The sequence below is a fragment of the Opisthocomus hoazin genome, chromosome 8 (genome assembly GCF_030867145.1).
Source record: "Opisthocomus hoazin isolate bOpiHoa1 chromosome 8, bOpiHoa1.hap1, whole genome shotgun sequence".
Classification (NCBI taxonomy): Eukaryota; Metazoa; Chordata; class Aves; order Opisthocomiformes; family Opisthocomidae; genus Opisthocomus; species Opisthocomus hoazin.
Genome location: NC_134421.1, coordinates 30,927,766 through 30,943,724, shown reverse-complemented (window position 1 = coordinate 30,943,724; position 15,959 = coordinate 30,927,766). Strand labels below are relative to the sequence as shown.

Here is a 15,959-nt window from a genome sequence, read left to right as displayed (position 1 = left end):
CCTAGACAGGCTTTCTGCACTTCTAACACAAGTAAATTTAGATTAATTATCTAAGGCCCAGCAGATGGCAAATTTATCAGATGAGGATTTATGACTTCAGTAAGAGTTTGTACAATTATTTTGAAATCAGTACCCCCCCCCTGCATGACCTGTAACGTGAACTTGTCCAGATCACCCGGGCACACGTACCCACAGGAGCCGAAGCCCAGAAGCCCTCGCCGCTGCGGCTGGGGAGCCACAGGCAGCACCAGCATCACTGATGGCTCCAGCCTGCACCTTGGGCGAACCCCGGCTCAACGCCCATTCCAGAGGCTGGGGCCAGCGAGAGCACGGTGTGCTATCTACACAAACGTAATCCACGCCCAGTAATTTCCGCACCCATCCCTCAACTCTTTGAGCGTCAGGAATAGAAATGTGAATCGTTATCTCAGGCTGCTGGTGGTTTACAGCCCAGACTGCCTTGGGATATGCAGACAGGCTGTCTCCATGGCTCCTAAATCTCCTACGCCAGTACAGGAGAAAATCAGTTTCATGGTTTTTTGGTTTTTTTTTTTCATTTGGCAACCGTCTTTTGCCACCCGTCTTTTGCCACTCTTCCATGGGGAATGCAGAACTTAATACCTCCCCTTTGCTTCTGCATCTCCAGGGAGGGACGTGTGGAAGCTGGGGCTGCTTCTTCCCACCCGTGTCCGAGACTCTACGTTCTTCCTTCTATGTGCCAGTCCTTTTCTACGCTATCTTCATCATTCAGTCCTCACCTTTACCCCTCTCTTCCTTTTGAACTGGGTCTTCTTATCTCTTTTCTTCTCTTATTGTCCCTCCTGCTCTCCACCCACACTCCCACAGAGTTGTTACTGTATTACGCTGTCTGATGAGCTCCCCAGTCAAGCAGAGTAGAAACAATGGAACAGGAGGAGAAAATTGCCTGCTTTCTGCTTGATTACAGATCGGCTCCTCTTCATAGATCCAAGCCACGTATCTTCTGCAGCACTAAGGATTATGGCCATGGTGGCAAACTTCTGAAATACGAGGAGAGTCCTACAACAAAATGGTGCTGATAACACTTGCTAATCACCACCAAGGCTTAAGAAGCGTCTCACTGAATAACTCTGCAAGGTGATAAAAATGCCTCAGATTACAGGGAACGTACTACAAATTCTGATTCCCGACACTTGCTGTGTTACTAGCCCTGGCTGTTTGGAAATGCCACAAAACCCTGCCACTCATCTACATCACAGCCTGCAATGCTCACTGAGCTGGCCAAATTCACCCATAAAGACCACAGTCGGCCAAACTGTAGTGCATGTGGCAGCAGGACTCCTCTCACATGTGACCGAGGACCTTTTGGTTTTTTCAGCATTACCAGAGTGAAGCGGGTGAGGAGGCGGCCCAGCAGCGCGTTCTTTCAGAGACCCAGGAGAGGAAGTAGAGGATTTGGGTTCAAACTTTTTTTTTTGCTCCCTGGCCCATATCTCCTTCCAGCTGTCTTAGCAGAGAAGAAGTAGAGAACTGTGCTCCCAGCAGTGAAGCAAAGGGATTGCAAAGAATCTCAAATAAAAGATCAATCATACAAAATCAAGGCAAAATAACGTACCTTTTCTAATTTGCCTTCTGGAAAGAACTGAACTGCTTGGCCAACTTTTCCCAGGTAAGTCAGCAGGCAGCAGTCACTCCTTGTACAGTGTGGGGAGAGAGGGCATCCAGGCTGAATTACAAGTGCTAAAACCTGACTTTCGTAACGGGAAGTACTGGGTGCTTCTTACTAAAAATTGTCTTTACAGTACCACAATTCTAAACTTCTCTTTTTAGATGTGTAAGTTATGAAGAAAGGTTTCACATACACAAACTCATTAACCATGAAATTAAATAAGCTGCCCTTTCTTTTGTTCTATGAATTAAAAATGCACTAGTCACACTGAAAAAAACAGGTTACTCGAAGCTACAGGCACTGGAAGAGCTGAAAAGTGAGGCAACAGGTGAGTGCCAGAGCCACCCCTGGTACCGACAGGCATGGCAGAAGCAGCCCTGCAGCCGGGCACTGGTACATTAAAAAACCTTCACGCCAATAAACATCTCCAGTACAGTCAACACTGGTAACAGATCTTTTGCAGCACTGTGCAACTGTTTTGTACTTTTTGCAGTACTGCATTGATAATCAAGAGCCTCAGAGTGTTTTTGATTTTAGGGAACGGATCCCACACAGTTCATTTGCCCTGTGAATATAATCCAGCAGTTTCTACAATCGCTTCCGTTGCTCCAAAAGCCTAAATAAAATCCTCATGTGATACCTGACACGTATCAAGTCTAATGTTAAAAACCTCAACAGACGCAAGTCTCCTCTGGAGCTGCCTTTTCCCCACATACACAGAGAAATCCCTGCCATGTGTTCACTCTCTGCATTCACATCCTAAGGTAATATTTAGTCAGATCCTTAACCTGGAAAATGAAGACGCCCACTGAAAGTAGGTCATGATTATTATCAAAAGAAAGATCACCATGCTGGATTGTTTTACTGGGGATCTCAAAATAAGAACAGGTTTCTTTTCAGTAAAACAATACCTCTTTTTAAAATAACTTACACAGAAATATTATCTTTTATTGTGACCTCTGGTGTAGGTGGCTTAGGACCCAGGCAGCAGTATTACTGATGTGCCCCTAATCCTGCACTGAACCAGACTGCCTCAGTCTAACAGTTCTTTTATCTGCTGATGATTTCATGAGAAATAAACTCTCTGCTGAACCAGCAGCAATGGCCTTGCTATGGAAAACTATTTTGTATTCTTGTTGCCAGGGCCATTTTTAAAAAGCGAGCACTGCTCTATTTATCACAGGAATAAGCATCGCTTCCAAAGTCCAGTCTTTTCTTGAATCATGTAATAAAGGATGAGGTACTATATATGAAATCTATCGCATTTTTGCTATCATTATTTTTAGTTTTGGAATGTTAAAATTAAAATTCTTATTCCTGGAAGTAATGATTAGCTTAGTGTTTTCAGAGTGAAGTAATTTGTGTAATCCTAGATCCAAACATCTATTTCTAGTCTCATTAACAGAATACAAATGACGCCTTACACAAAATACTTCTGCAAAATTATAATTGTGTTAATTACAGTCAATGCATTTCCAAAGCTACTGTTTATAAATTTGACATTACTCTCTTGATTTATTCAGTCTTAGTAGTAATAATGCAATAAATAGCATAGTAAATAAAACAAGCATTTAATCTTTGTTTTTACTGGTGACAAAAAAAAGTTTCTTAGATTTCAAGATAATGAAACTGAAGAGATTTTTGCAACTGAACAATGAAGTAATTTCTCTCAACATCAGATTTAAAAGAACCTCGTAAAAAAAAGACACAAGGAGACAGATTAACCTAAACAAGGATATAAATAAATTTAGTAATCAAAAATGGAAGTCTCTACTGCTAATTCCAGATTTGTTACATAACAAAAAACAATAAATACAGGCTCAGATGAATGCAGTTTTGGTGAAGTCCAGGACATATATGCAAGTGAAGAGTTTAATCTTCCTTAATCTTCTCACATGGTACGATTAATCATCCACCTGTGGACTCTGGAAGATGATTGTTATAAAGGTAACAGTGAGAAACAATGTAAAATTACAAGAGTTATGTCACTATACAGTTGTGCTCCTAAACAAAATACTGCATTCCCCTACTGCCTCTTGCAAATACGATTCCGTAGTGTGTGGTTTGTTACACAAGAGAGTAATACTCTTCGTTGCGACTGGTTCCTACCAGCGGTAACTCTCCGTACAACTGCAAAAAAGGCCAAAGGTTGGTAATCAACTAAGCATGTATGAAAATACAAGGCTGTAATTAAGTTGCGTAACTTCCAATAAAGAAGTCAGGAGATACCCATGTGGTGAACAGGGAGCTGGCGTCGTCGGAGATGAATCATAAAGGTTGGAAAAGACCTCATCAAGATCATAAAGTCCAACCGTCAACCCAACACCACTATGCCTACTAAAAAAAAAGCGAATGAGAGGCGCCTGGGAAGGTGCCGGGCGGTGAGGTGCAGGGCCCAGGCGATGGGGAAAGGCAGCTGGAGGAGCACTGGGCAACGGGGGCTGCCTCACTGCGGTGCCAGCACCTGTAATGTCTGATGAGACTCAACCCCCACCCAAATCAACAAAGAGAAATGGCGTGTCCTTGTCCTGTTAACAGATCATTCTCATTCTTCAGAGCTGTGTGCAGGATGCCGTTTCAATCTAGTCTCCCTATACATTACCACATGTGTCTTCAAACCTGTGGGGTTTTTTTAATATAAAAAAAAAGAAACTACCTGACTGTCTATGTGAATCTGCCACCTGACAAACGCTAACTTGCTTAAAGCACACCTCCACTCCTCCTGGCTGGGGGGAGCACCTCCAAAATATTCTGATGAATTTCATGTGAGGTAGAATATAGGTTTGCTAGGGGCTGCAGAAAGGAGAGTTAGACATCAACACTTTTCTAAAACCATTCTTCTAATTTTAGGCCGTTACCATGAGTATCCCTGTACTTTACATTGTATTTTGAATTTGGACCTAAGTCCACATATATGCTCATATGCACCTGACTCTCACTTTGCGTGGAGGCCAACCCATTTTTAGAAATATAAAAATAATAGAATAATAGCACAAAATAGAAATAATCTCTGGGAAACTGTGCAAGAAGGAAAACCCATAGCCTTTTATAACCTTAGCGCATGCCCAAACACAACACTCCCTGGGGTTCCGACTGAGTAAACACATTCTCCCCAGCTGCCCCAGGCAATCCCTTTGTCCCAGCCACTATGCCAAGAGATCACTCAGAATCGTCCCCATGTCATCTGTCACAAGGCAAGTAAGTATTTACATATAGCTTTAAAATTTGGGGTAGCTGCAAGGTGTCACGAATAATCGCACACCTGAGGCTCAGGCACCCACAGGCAGTAACAGCTTGAGTCGGGTGACCGGGTACCCAGAGTCTGTTGCTTAGGGGTAGGTGCGACGGCAGGGATCCCAAAGTATTTCCCAGGATCAGGTCACGACTACACTTCCAGGCTAGTTACTGGAGAAGACTCCTGAAGATAAGAAAGAGCTGAATCCAGAATTAAATCTGCTCTTCCCCTCAAAGACCAAAGTTAATGTCTTTTTTTACCTTGATCTCGTAACACGCTTAGACTCCAGGACTGGAGGAGACCAAAGAGCCACGTCCGCCACAAGCATCACCCCAGCAGCCCAGGACAAGGAAGAGACATCCCTCTCCAAGGGAAAGGCATGCCATCTTCTCAGCTCTCCACACAAAACGGGGACTCAGTCGTTCAAAATGGAAAACTAATCATTCACAAAATATACAAGGATGGAGAAGCCAATGATGTACGTAGCACCTGACTCAATGCTCCTTCAGACTCGAGGTTTCATCACAAACAGGTCAGAAAAGTTATCACTTTAAAATTCTTTCTTGCATCTTTGGCATATAAAAATAAGAGTTATGTATATCATAACATTTTTGGACATTCTTCTTCTCAAAGATAAGAATGGCACAATTTAAATCAAACAGCCAGAAGGCCATGCACATAACAAAATATTTTTGTTTTAAACTTTTTCAAGGAACCGCAGTAAATCTGAAAGTGTACAGATGTGCAAATTGTGTAAAATAACCTGAAATGATATGGTATTCTCTTCATTTGACCTGTATTTAGAGAATACCTAGCTTCAGAATACAGAAGCAGCTTCTGCGGACAACCCCTGCAGCTGCCAGGCTTCACACGCTCTGCGGCGCCGCTGTTCGACTGCCGTGAAGCAAATCCCTGATCTCTGGCCAGCAAGCTGGTCAGCAGTTTGCAGGGAGAAAGCAGGAACTTGTGCAAGAGCAGAGCTGTCTCAGCAGCTCATTACAAAGGTAAAACACAGAACCCACGTGCCTGCTGAATGTGATTTTCTTTCCTCTCCTCCATTTTTAATTCTGCCCCACCTCTGCACCCATCATAAAGGATTCTAAACAATAGAATTACTGTCCCTAGTCCTTCATTGAAGAAACCACTCTAGCAAAAGCTGAGTTCCAGTGGTTTTCATATGCAGGTGTCTGTAGGTATGTATTAGTCAGGAAAAAAAAAATACAGTATTTTATATTACCACAAATACTATATAAACTTTCAACAGAAAGTTGCAGTCAAACAAAGGATTGCTGCCAAAACCTGAAACAACTTTGGTAGACAGACTATTCCAACAAAACTAAAAAAGGGAAAGCAACAGCACAAATTAATGGGGGAAAAAAATTTTCTGATTTCCAGCTGTAAGCATCTTGAGTATAGCAGACAAATATGATTTATGCCTGTGATCTTAAATACCCCCACTAAATTTTATGTAATGGCAGATTAAACAAAAAAAATCCCATTATTTTAAGTTTTATGCAATACTGGCAATGGCACACAGAGAACCAATGTGATACTGTTATCGGCTGCAGCTGTTCAGTCACTCGAAACCTCCCCCACCAAGCCCGCAGTTCTGAAGCCACAGCAGACACAGCACAGGGAGGTATATTGACATCCAGGTGATACTGAGCTTAAAGCAAACCTTATTAGGGTGAAAATCCTGCAGGGGGGAAAAAAAGGAGAAAAAAAAATATTCCAAAAGACCCAGAATAAAATCCCGAATGATCAAAGTCTTAACTGAAAAATTGTCTCAGGTTTTTCATGCAAAACTGCCCTATTGCCTGTGTAAACTCTTACCACGATCACACAGCCTTTTATCGTAGCAGAACAATTCACTCCCGGATAGCTACAATTAATAGCTGTACCAAGTAATGTCACACAAACTAACATGCCAGAGCAAATGCCAGCCAGTCATGATATGAAATTATTCTTCACTCTACTAGTCTGACTGACGTGAACTCCACGGAGGATAAAAACGCTGCACCTATCAGACGAGAAAATTCTTCACTGGGATACACCGCAGTGGCCTACAGCGGCCTGCCCCAGCGCTGGATGGGCTAACAACAGCTAGTTTTCCCATTATATCCAAAACCACAATATGTAAAGAAATATTTTTATTTAAAATAACATTCAGTCCAGCCTGCTGCGAAGGCTACCCCCTCCCCTCGGCTACAACTTGTGAGTTCAGTGGCCCACATCACACTGGCAGCTTCTAATGTGCCGGGAAAACTCCTCCCATCCAACTCACACAAACACCCAGACCTCCAGAAGAGGCAAAGTTCGCCCTTGGCTAGCACGCACACAGGATCTGCTGCAGGATTCCAGATGGAAAGGGCACTCCAGACCTTCTGCTGTGGGAATATGCTACACTTTCCCACATTTGCAACTCAAGTTTGAGCTGTTCGCAACCCAGTTTTCCACAAATCTCTGCTCATCAGCCTTTTTCCTCCTTTTCTTCTAAGAGGAAAACGGCACATCAGGTCTCTGGGCATAAAAAGGTATCTTTTGGTCTCTGGCACTGAATTTTGAAACACGTACATCTGACAAGAAGACACAGGAAAGCACATCATCAAAACATTCTTTATTAATGATTTCAACAGTCATCTTCCGAGTCATTATCCTCAATTTTTTGCAGTGGCCGCTTAACACTAATTATTAAATCTATGGCAAGCAGCTCTGTAACACAATGAAGAACTGAGATGATTAACTGGTATTTGCAATACACTGATTCTAAGCCTTTCTCGTTCACAGGCAGCGGCTCATTTCTTCTGAGCGCGTTTGTGGTTTCGAGATAGAATTTGTTAAAGCCGTTTCGTTCTGTGCTGTACAATGTCCTGGGAACACTTAGCAAAGCATCCGCAACTACATTAGATATGGCAGTCAGCTCTGACTGCTGAAGCTGCTTTGCGTAGTACCGAATGTAATAATGCAAGAGGATTTCAAAGTAACCTCCTACCGGCAACACGGACCCTGCCTCTATGAGGCAGCTGGAACAACTCTGCGCAATACTTACGCAACTCTTTTTGTGTTTAAACGGAGCTGCATCGCAACTTGTTTTCTCCAGATCTCTGCCAACACCTAGGTGCTCGCACGCAGTGACTCCATTAGCATTGCTGCTGTGATTCTTTTGGCTGCCCGCAAGCGAGTCACGTCCATGGTTCTCGTGCGGGTCACCTGGCTGCCCTCTTCTTGCCTGCGGTTCCTGTACCTCCCCTGAAGTGCCCTCTCCTTCAGCGGCAACACCAAGCGCTCTGGCGTGCCAGGCAGGATTTGAGGCCATTCGCAGGTCTGTTTGCACACACACTGGATTTCCGCTTCCCCGCAAGTTGGGCTCTGCAGTCCGTGTCTCTGCTTCACCCCTGCGTGTTTCCAGTCCTTGCTCAGACACCCCATGACCGTTACAAGAAGTATTTTCTATCACGAGCTGCTTCCGAGTAGCTGAAGAACACCAGCTGCAAACATCTGCGGCCCCATCCTGGCTTCCACGTTCTGCTTCGCCTCCCTCCCCCTGATCGACCCTTTTGAACAGCTGCTGCAGCATGGTAAATGCCTCTTGCAAAGCAGCTGCGTGCTGCTCGTTCACGCTGTCGACCGGCGCGCAGAGGACGAGGCAATGGGGCTGAAAGGCGCCCGCGCTGGCGAAGCCAACGTGAACGCACCTCTTTGAGCCCAGCAGCAGGGGCTGGCAAAATGTTGCCACCACGGTTTCGGCGATCTCTCCGCACAGGCTGTCGCAAGGTGAGACCCCGGTGATCTTGCTGATAAGGGCCATTTCTTCCGGCGACACGCACTCTACCACGGACACACCGTGCAACTTGGCGTAGTGGATAACGAGCTCCTCTTGCTTCGCGCTCGACAGCAGCAGCTTGACGTCGTTGCTCTGCAAGTGTTTCATCACGGCCTCTGCGCCGCTCGAGGCCCAGCGCCGGAAGGCCCCGCACTGACCTTCGGAGCCGACCACCAGCTCGACGCCGGGGGCCAGGAGGGCCGGCCCGAGGGGCCCGGCCAGCAGCAGGGCCCGCCGCTCCCCGCCCGCCGGGCAGTAGGCCGCAAAGTCCCTGCGGAGGACGAGCCCGGGCAGGACCCTGGAGCTGGCCAGGGGCAGGCCGGCCACGGCGGCGTGCAGCTCCGCGAAGCGGCTGCCCAGGAGGCGCAGCACCGGCGGGCGGAGGGCGGCGGGCGCGGCGCAGCGGCGGCAGAACTCGCAGCAGAGCCGCGCCAGCAGCCGCCGCTCGCCCGGCCCCAGCCGGCCGCCCAGGTAGGCCTCCAGCAGGGCCTCCAGGCCGCCGGCCGCCAGCAGGGCCTCCAGGCCGCCGGCCGCCAGCCCCCCGGGGAGCGCCGACGGCAGGTGCCGCCGCAGGCCCCGCGCCACGGCCCGCTCCAGCACCCGCGCCTGGAAGGCCAGCAGCGCCCGCCGCAGGCCGCCGCCGCCCGCCGCCCGCAGGCCGCCCAGCACGCCGGCCAGCAGCAGCACGAAGGTCTTGGCACCATCCCCCGTCGCGGCGCGGTGGCTGCAGGCGCAGGCCGCCATCACCCTGCGGGCAGACGGGCGGTCAGGCGGCCCCGCGCTGTGCGTCCCTCCCCGGCCCACCCCGCCCCGCCGTACCTGGCCGCGGGCGGCTCCAGGCTGAGCGCCTCCAGCAGGCGCCGCCCGTCCCGCGTCAGCAGCGCCTGGCCGCCGGGCCGCACCACCAGCGCCCGCCCGCCCCGCGGCCCCAGCGCGCCGCGCACCGCGCCCGCCAGCGCCGCCGCCTCCTGCTCCAGCCGGCCCGGCCACCGCTGCGGCACCATGGCCGCCGCTGCTGCCGGTACTGCTGCTGCTGCCCCGCCCCAGCGGCGGGGGGCGCATGCGCGGCGCCCCGAGGGGGGCCCGGCCCCTGACGGGGGGGCAGGCCTGCGCCCGGGCCCTCCGCCCGCTTTTCCGTCCCGTTGAGCAGAGAGGAGGCGCCGAAATAACGCACGCGCGGGGCTGTCGGGCTGTCGCGGCCGTATTTCTGTGGTGCCGCCAACGAAGCGTCGCAGCTTCGCGGTAGCCAACGCCAGAAATGCTCTACTCGCGGCTCACCGGCCAGAAGAGGGAATAGTTTAATGGGTTGACACCCCCCCCCCCCCCCCCCTTAGGCTGACGAAGCAGGACAGTTCAACTTTTCAAACACGAACGCCCTCACAGAAGGTCAGACGTTACATATGGCACAAACTGGACAAATCTTCTTTACATGTCTCGGAACAGCAAGGAACCCATCAAGAAGGCACTGTTTACAACACTTGGATAACCGCTAGATTTTCTGTGACTTGAGCATACCCTTGAAACAGCAATAATCAAAACTTGGAGATGTACAGAATCCTTGTTACACGTTATTTACACAAACAGCGGTGAAATGATACAGCCCTCAAGAAACTATACAAAACGTGGACTCCAAAGTCTGTTTGATGAACACCAGTCCAGCAAAATAAAAAAGAACAGAAAGTTCCAAAGGCACAGGAGGGCAGCGAACAGCTGACACAAAAGAGGAGGGGACTGCCATCGCTACATGTTATGGGACAACCAATTTACGAGATGTAAGTGGGGGTGGGGTGAGGAAACAACCAGGCTGTACCCTCATTAAGTAATGTCAACTCTTTACAAGGAATCACCATGTGAAAGCAAGAAACTTCATCTGCTGCTGAAACTGGTGCTTGCTACGTTTCACGTGGCATTATTTGCTTTTTCTTACCTTAGGTCATCTGTACCTAACTAGGCAATCTGTACCTAAATGGCAAATTAAAGGCTTTGAGTGCATTTGAAAATAACAAAACAAACCCAAAGCAACAAAACCACATGGCAACAAATTCTGAAAATATTTCCTGTACAAGAAAAAAACCCAAGATTTGTAAATCAAATGTGAAAACAAGTGCTGTTTTAAACTTTAAAAACTAGTAGCAGGCCACAGCCCTCAATCATCTGCAAACTGTACAATCAATTTTTGTAACTCTGCAGAGCTCCGTCTTAAGTACATAATATTCAAGATCAGCTACACATCATGGTAACATAGGACAAGAGTGATGCGCTAAAGAAAAGGCTTCATACACACGTGACCAGCTGTACTGTAAAAATTAGGCAAGAAACTTCTTTGTTCTGTTCACAAAGAAACATCATACAAAACCCAGCAAAACTGGAATTACTAGGTTTTAGATGTACTTTTTACAATTTAAGTTATCTAACCATACAGTCAAGCAGAAGGCTGCCATTTTACTTTTTGAAAAGTTTCATCATGTATTCTTTAGCTTCCCGGATCATCACTAAAACCACTTTTACAACAGAATTAAACTCTAAAAAATAAGTTGAAAGGAAAATAAGCACAGGCATTTTGTCTTGCTCTGTTCAAGTATTTTACTTAATCTTGAGCTGAGCATGAATTTCAGATCTGGAGTATCTGTTTAGTCTGACATTGTACACCACCACGCTGCCAGGCAGCTGGCTGGGTCAAATCCACAGTTACTACCATGCAGTCTGTGTAAAAATACATGCAGACTGTGTTATTGACTGATCTTGAGTAGAAATGATTAAAAAAAATCAACATGAAAGGGTAGAAGGACATTTCTATCTACAAGGGAGATAAAAGCTCGTAACCATCAGTCAAGAGTTTCAGCACCACAAATTTAGCAGAGTATTATTTTAGGAGGTTGAATTATTGCCCAAATTCGCACTCCCTTCCTTTGTTTTACTCTCATGTACAGAGTATGTTTAAAGGCTTGCAACGGATGTTAAGACAAGTGAAGCTTTGACATCTGAACATGATAACGAATGGCCAAATTCCAGGCTGAGAACATTAAAGTAATGCTACAATATTCTGCTTTCTTTATGCCATTTTACACATGTGTAATAACTTCAGTTTCTGTTTAGAGACTTAACTTAGGGGTGGGGGGATTTTTGTTTTGTTTCTGTTTTTTTGTTTTGTTTTTTGTTTGTTTGTGTGGTGTTGTTTTGTTTTTGTTTTACAGAGGGACTTTCTACATTCACAAATTCTACCTCACCAGGTGTAGAAGTAACAGAAGTCCAATCAAGTTTGGTCCTCTCCACGTATACAGGGTCACTCTGGTTAAGGTACCACATTCCAGAAAATTATTCAAGACCAAACTATGCTCATATGAAGCTGTAAGAACTAAGCGGAAGTTGACTGCTTAAGCAATAAAATATTACATAGCCGAGGCCCAAAGAAGGGGAAAGGTAAAAGAGAAGGGGAGGTGTGTGAAGGTGTCAACCACAGGAATACATGAGGCTAGACTGACAAGTAACAACTAAATAGTATTTTCACTAAATACGGGTAAGACTGATGCAGAACAGAAAGGCAGATAACCTGGAGAGTCAGGGAGACTGCCCAAGGCAGAGGGATAACCAGGCCATGGCAAAAAGCCAGACATGAACTGTTCCACTGTCCAGGATGGATTTGATTTCTGAGAGGATCCTCTGAAAACAAACTTGGCTGCCCCTTGCATTGTGCCACTCACCATCCTGTTGTTTCATCTGGGTTACTGAGAGTACCTTCACAGTACTACGGCCCCGTTCTTCATGCTTGACTGGCATGAGGAATTCACCAGATAAACGCTGGCACAATGTTTTTTTGCTGGAATTTTGCAAGTTCTATACATGCAAGTATTTCTTCAAATAAAAATGTTAGAAACCCTGGGTTTAAATTGAAACTTAAGCTTCACATTAATTGGTATGGCTACGGCATAATGAATAAGTGCATCCGTGTGCTCTGCTGGGCAGTATATACTGCAGTAAGGAGGAATTTAATGAAGACTTAGGGTTTCACTCTCATTTGTTTTGATACGTGTGTTGTTAGCCATCCCACAATTTCTGGACTTTCCCCTTGTAAACACACATATTTTCATTTGCAAGCGAACTCGTGATGGTGCCTGAATTCTGTTCTACATCGTCTGCCTTTTGGGAGGTTCAACTCAAGCTACGTACTAAGCACACCTTTGCATCTTCACATTTTCTTTCAAAAATTAAGAGAGAGTCCTCACTTCAGCAGTCTGTCTGCTTACTGTGACATGGCCATACACAGATGTAAATTCGAAGCTGTAGATTTATCAAGACTTACAAACACATCATAAATCCTTAACGGATTTGCAATTAATGAGTGGACCAAGACAGTACCTTCCCAGGCGCTGTACTGTTAAAAATGTGCTCTGTACAGTGGATGCAGGAATGTTTTTATGAAGAACCTGAAGTTGTAAAACTATAAAAATAAAACAGCTGGCTTGCAAGCCACTATAATAATTCAGGATAAAAACTCATACTTCCAAAACAAATCAAGCACATTCCATTGAAGAATTCCCAAAGACTTCAGCTTTTTACTTGCCAGTTCCTAACACTCATGATCTTTGTATAATAACGTATTTGTCTGACCTTAAACAAAAGTTTACTTCCAAACACCCAATGCCATTTACAAAAACTGTTGGCTACTTCAAAAGTTCATTTGTTACAAAAATGGTTAAGTTTAAATGTAACAAGGTGTGCTCATTTATCATTCTACCTTTACAGGAATCACATCCTACCTACAGGGTCTGACCTCTGAATTTTTAACTTCATCTATTCTGCAGTGAAGATTCATCACTACGGCATATGATATAATATAAAAGACAAGGCTGATGTCGTATGTCTGCAGGACAGAGGCACACACCAGGAGCAAGAGTGTACTGGCACTTCCACAATTCTTACTTCAGCTGGGTAGACAGGAGTATGATTCTGAATGATGGACGCTGAGGCAAAGTTCTGTAAGTTGTTGTGTTGCTACAGGGCTCTTTTAGATAATATTGCATCATTTAAAGTCCAACTTGAAATATGGTCCCCAGTAACAGTTCAATCATTCCAGTTCAGAAAGGCCCTTGTTCACACTTACTATTTGAACAAGAAATTAATGGTAAGCTGTAGCAGAACCACGAGTAAAATGAAGACATAGTGCTTAAACTGCAAGAAATGGTAGTCCATGGGTGGTGAATTAGAAGTGACTCTATTTCGTAGAGCCATAATGTCCCTGTAAGACAGAAAATAACATCCTGTAAATTACTATCTTGACAATTTGGCACTTTCTATTATGTTAGGGTTCCCTACAAAAGACAGTTTCTGAGGAAAATTATAAAAAATCATCAAGCAATCAACATTTGGGAAGAAGGGCAGTTTAAAGATATCAAGGCTCTAAAACAGAAAGATACATAGCAGGAAAAGAAATTCTAGAAAATTAGTATTCTCTAAACCATTGTAAAACATTTTATTTAGTACTACCTCTTAATGTCTTCTTGTGTCTCCTTTATAGACTCAATGGCACTCTGCAGTTCACCAAGGTCTGCCCCTTTTTTCCTTATTCTTGTATTATGCTTCAGAAGTTGCGCTAGAAAGGTACAAAAGCCAGATGTAGTTCACAGAAGCGACCGCTAAGTCAGAAAAGGGACAAAGTACTAAGGACAAACTAAACCAGTTGCAAAAGCGAGGAGAAAGTTTTCTAGCTAAGCTTCTACTGAAAACTAAAGCTTTATTTCAGAGTCACCTATAGCACAAAAGGACAGCAAGTTAAGCGCTTGAAATATCTTAAAACACTCACTGTATTGCTTAATTTCTGCAAGCATTATCAGCAACAAAAATCTGCCTTTGAGCAACATACTCATCTACAAATTAAAACAGTTCATCTTGTTTTAAGAAAGAAAAGAGTTTATAAACACAGTTCTTTTTCCCAGATACTAAACATGTGCACCATTTCAGCCTACCTACACTACTTACTGATGTTTAAAAGGACAGGAAAGTTTGCAATTAAAACCATGAGCCATTTTGTTCCTTTTGTTTTTCCACAATGTGCTTCTTATTTGGATAGAACTGTGATCTAAAGCATGCATTATTTCATAATACTAACACCGAGACTGTAACTATGGAGCTCTATTTCACTGTCAAATAGATTTATTATTTCTGTATGCAAATGCATCTTTTCCTACCTTCACTCCCAGAGGAATCCTGGTTATCAGGCTCCGGGGATGAGAAACCACACTCCCCTTTCTTCTGACTGGCCGGTTTTCGTTTCATTTTTGGAACACTAACCTAAATTGATAAACTTATAAATTATTTCCACAGAACCAGAACGGCAGTAAAGCAGTACATTCTAATAGTAATAGTTAAAAGCACAGTATCTAATAGAAATCCAAGTTAAAATTGTCGATGTGTAAGTTTGTGCATCTTCCCGTTTAAGGGAAAACACACATTAAACTGTTGAGGTCAGGTCTGCATTTTTTATATTCCTACCCAATCAAGTCATCTCTGCTGTTCAGGGACAACACAGAAGTGAAAGTCTACGGACTGGGTAAACTACATTTTTGTAGGATAGCAATAGTATTTCCCATCGCTCCGAATGCTTTGATGACCTTTATACACATAATGCAATGCACATAAGTCCCTGGATCTTGCTGCCTGTGCTAACAGAACTGGAACTTACCATTGGTGTCCGATGTCGAACTTTTGTTTGGATGGCGCCATCTTTTTCAAACTGGATCATATCATTTAAAGGGTCCCATGGTCTGGTACTAGACAAAGTGAATATAATTGATTAATACCACAACAGTTTAAATAAGAAGCATTTTCCTGCTCAGAAACTACTCGGTATGAACAGGTTAAAGCTCTCTCTCCCTATACAGAAGTCAGACAAGGAATAAGCAATCTTATCTCCCACCTATAGCCCGGTCCTAACCTGAAGGGCCAAGACAGCCAAAAAATAAACTTCACGTCCAGGTCAAACCCTCAGCCAGCTGGTAAGAGCACAAACTATTGTATTAACCAACAGTATAATTATGAATTTACCTGGCTAGTAATATGTATCTGTCAAACATGGAGAGCTTTTTTGCTTAATGTACAGTTATTATTTTAGAACTACGGGGAAATTAGAAGATTTTTAAAACTATTATTATTTTGGACTGCTGTTTTGTTTGGTGTTTTTTTTTTTTCTTTTAAAAAGATACCTAGGAAGGAGAGTTTAAGAATCAGTTACCTCAAACCTGCTTTCATCCCAAAGT

General features: G+C 44.7%; 2 protein-coding genes across 7 annotated transcripts in view; both read right to left on the bottom strand.

Moving 5' to 3' along the window:
- Window positions 1–7,480: 7,480 nt before the first annotated feature.
- BBS10 (Bardet-Biedl syndrome 10) lies at window positions 7,481–9,710 on the bottom strand. Its single transcript, XM_075429555.1, has 2 exons — window positions 9,526–9,710; window positions 7,481–9,454 (listed from the first exon to the last, which is right to left on the bottom strand). The coding sequence occupies exons 1-2, from the start codon at window positions 9,708–9,710 to the stop codon at window positions 7,513–7,515; spliced, it is 2,127 nt and encodes a 708-aa protein (XP_075285670.1). The 3' UTR covers window positions 7,481–7,512.
- A 2,087-nt stretch (window positions 9,711–11,797) lies between these two features.
- The window catches only part of OSBPL8 (oxysterol binding protein like 8), a 101,947-nt gene continuing 97,785 nt past the window's right edge, over window positions 11,798–15,959 (bottom strand). For all 6 annotated transcript variants that reach the window (XM_075429581.1, XM_075429585.1, XM_075429584.1 and 3 more), the window contains 4 exons: window positions 15,386–15,473; window positions 14,892–14,994; window positions 14,191–14,296; window positions 11,798–13,942 (listed from right to left, as the gene is read on the bottom strand). In XM_075429581.1, coding sequence (XP_075285696.1) covers window positions 13,807–13,942; window positions 14,191–14,296; window positions 14,892–14,994; window positions 15,386–15,473 — 433 coding nt within the window. In that variant the 3' untranslated portion in view covers window positions 11,798–13,806. The remainder of the gene's footprint in view (window positions 13,943–14,190; window positions 14,297–14,891; window positions 14,995–15,385; window positions 15,474–15,959) is intronic.

Bases quoted from the DNA above. Each gene is read 5' to 3' on its own strand.
- BBS10 (XM_075429555.1), bottom strand. From the start codon at position 9,710: ATGGTGCCGCAGCGGTGGCCGGGCCGGCTGGAGCAGGAGGCGGCGGCG. The intron at 9,455-9,525 runs GTACGGCGGGGC...GTCTGCCCGCAG, and splicing joins CTGGAGCCGCCCGCGGCCAG to GGTGATGGCGGCCTGCGCCT.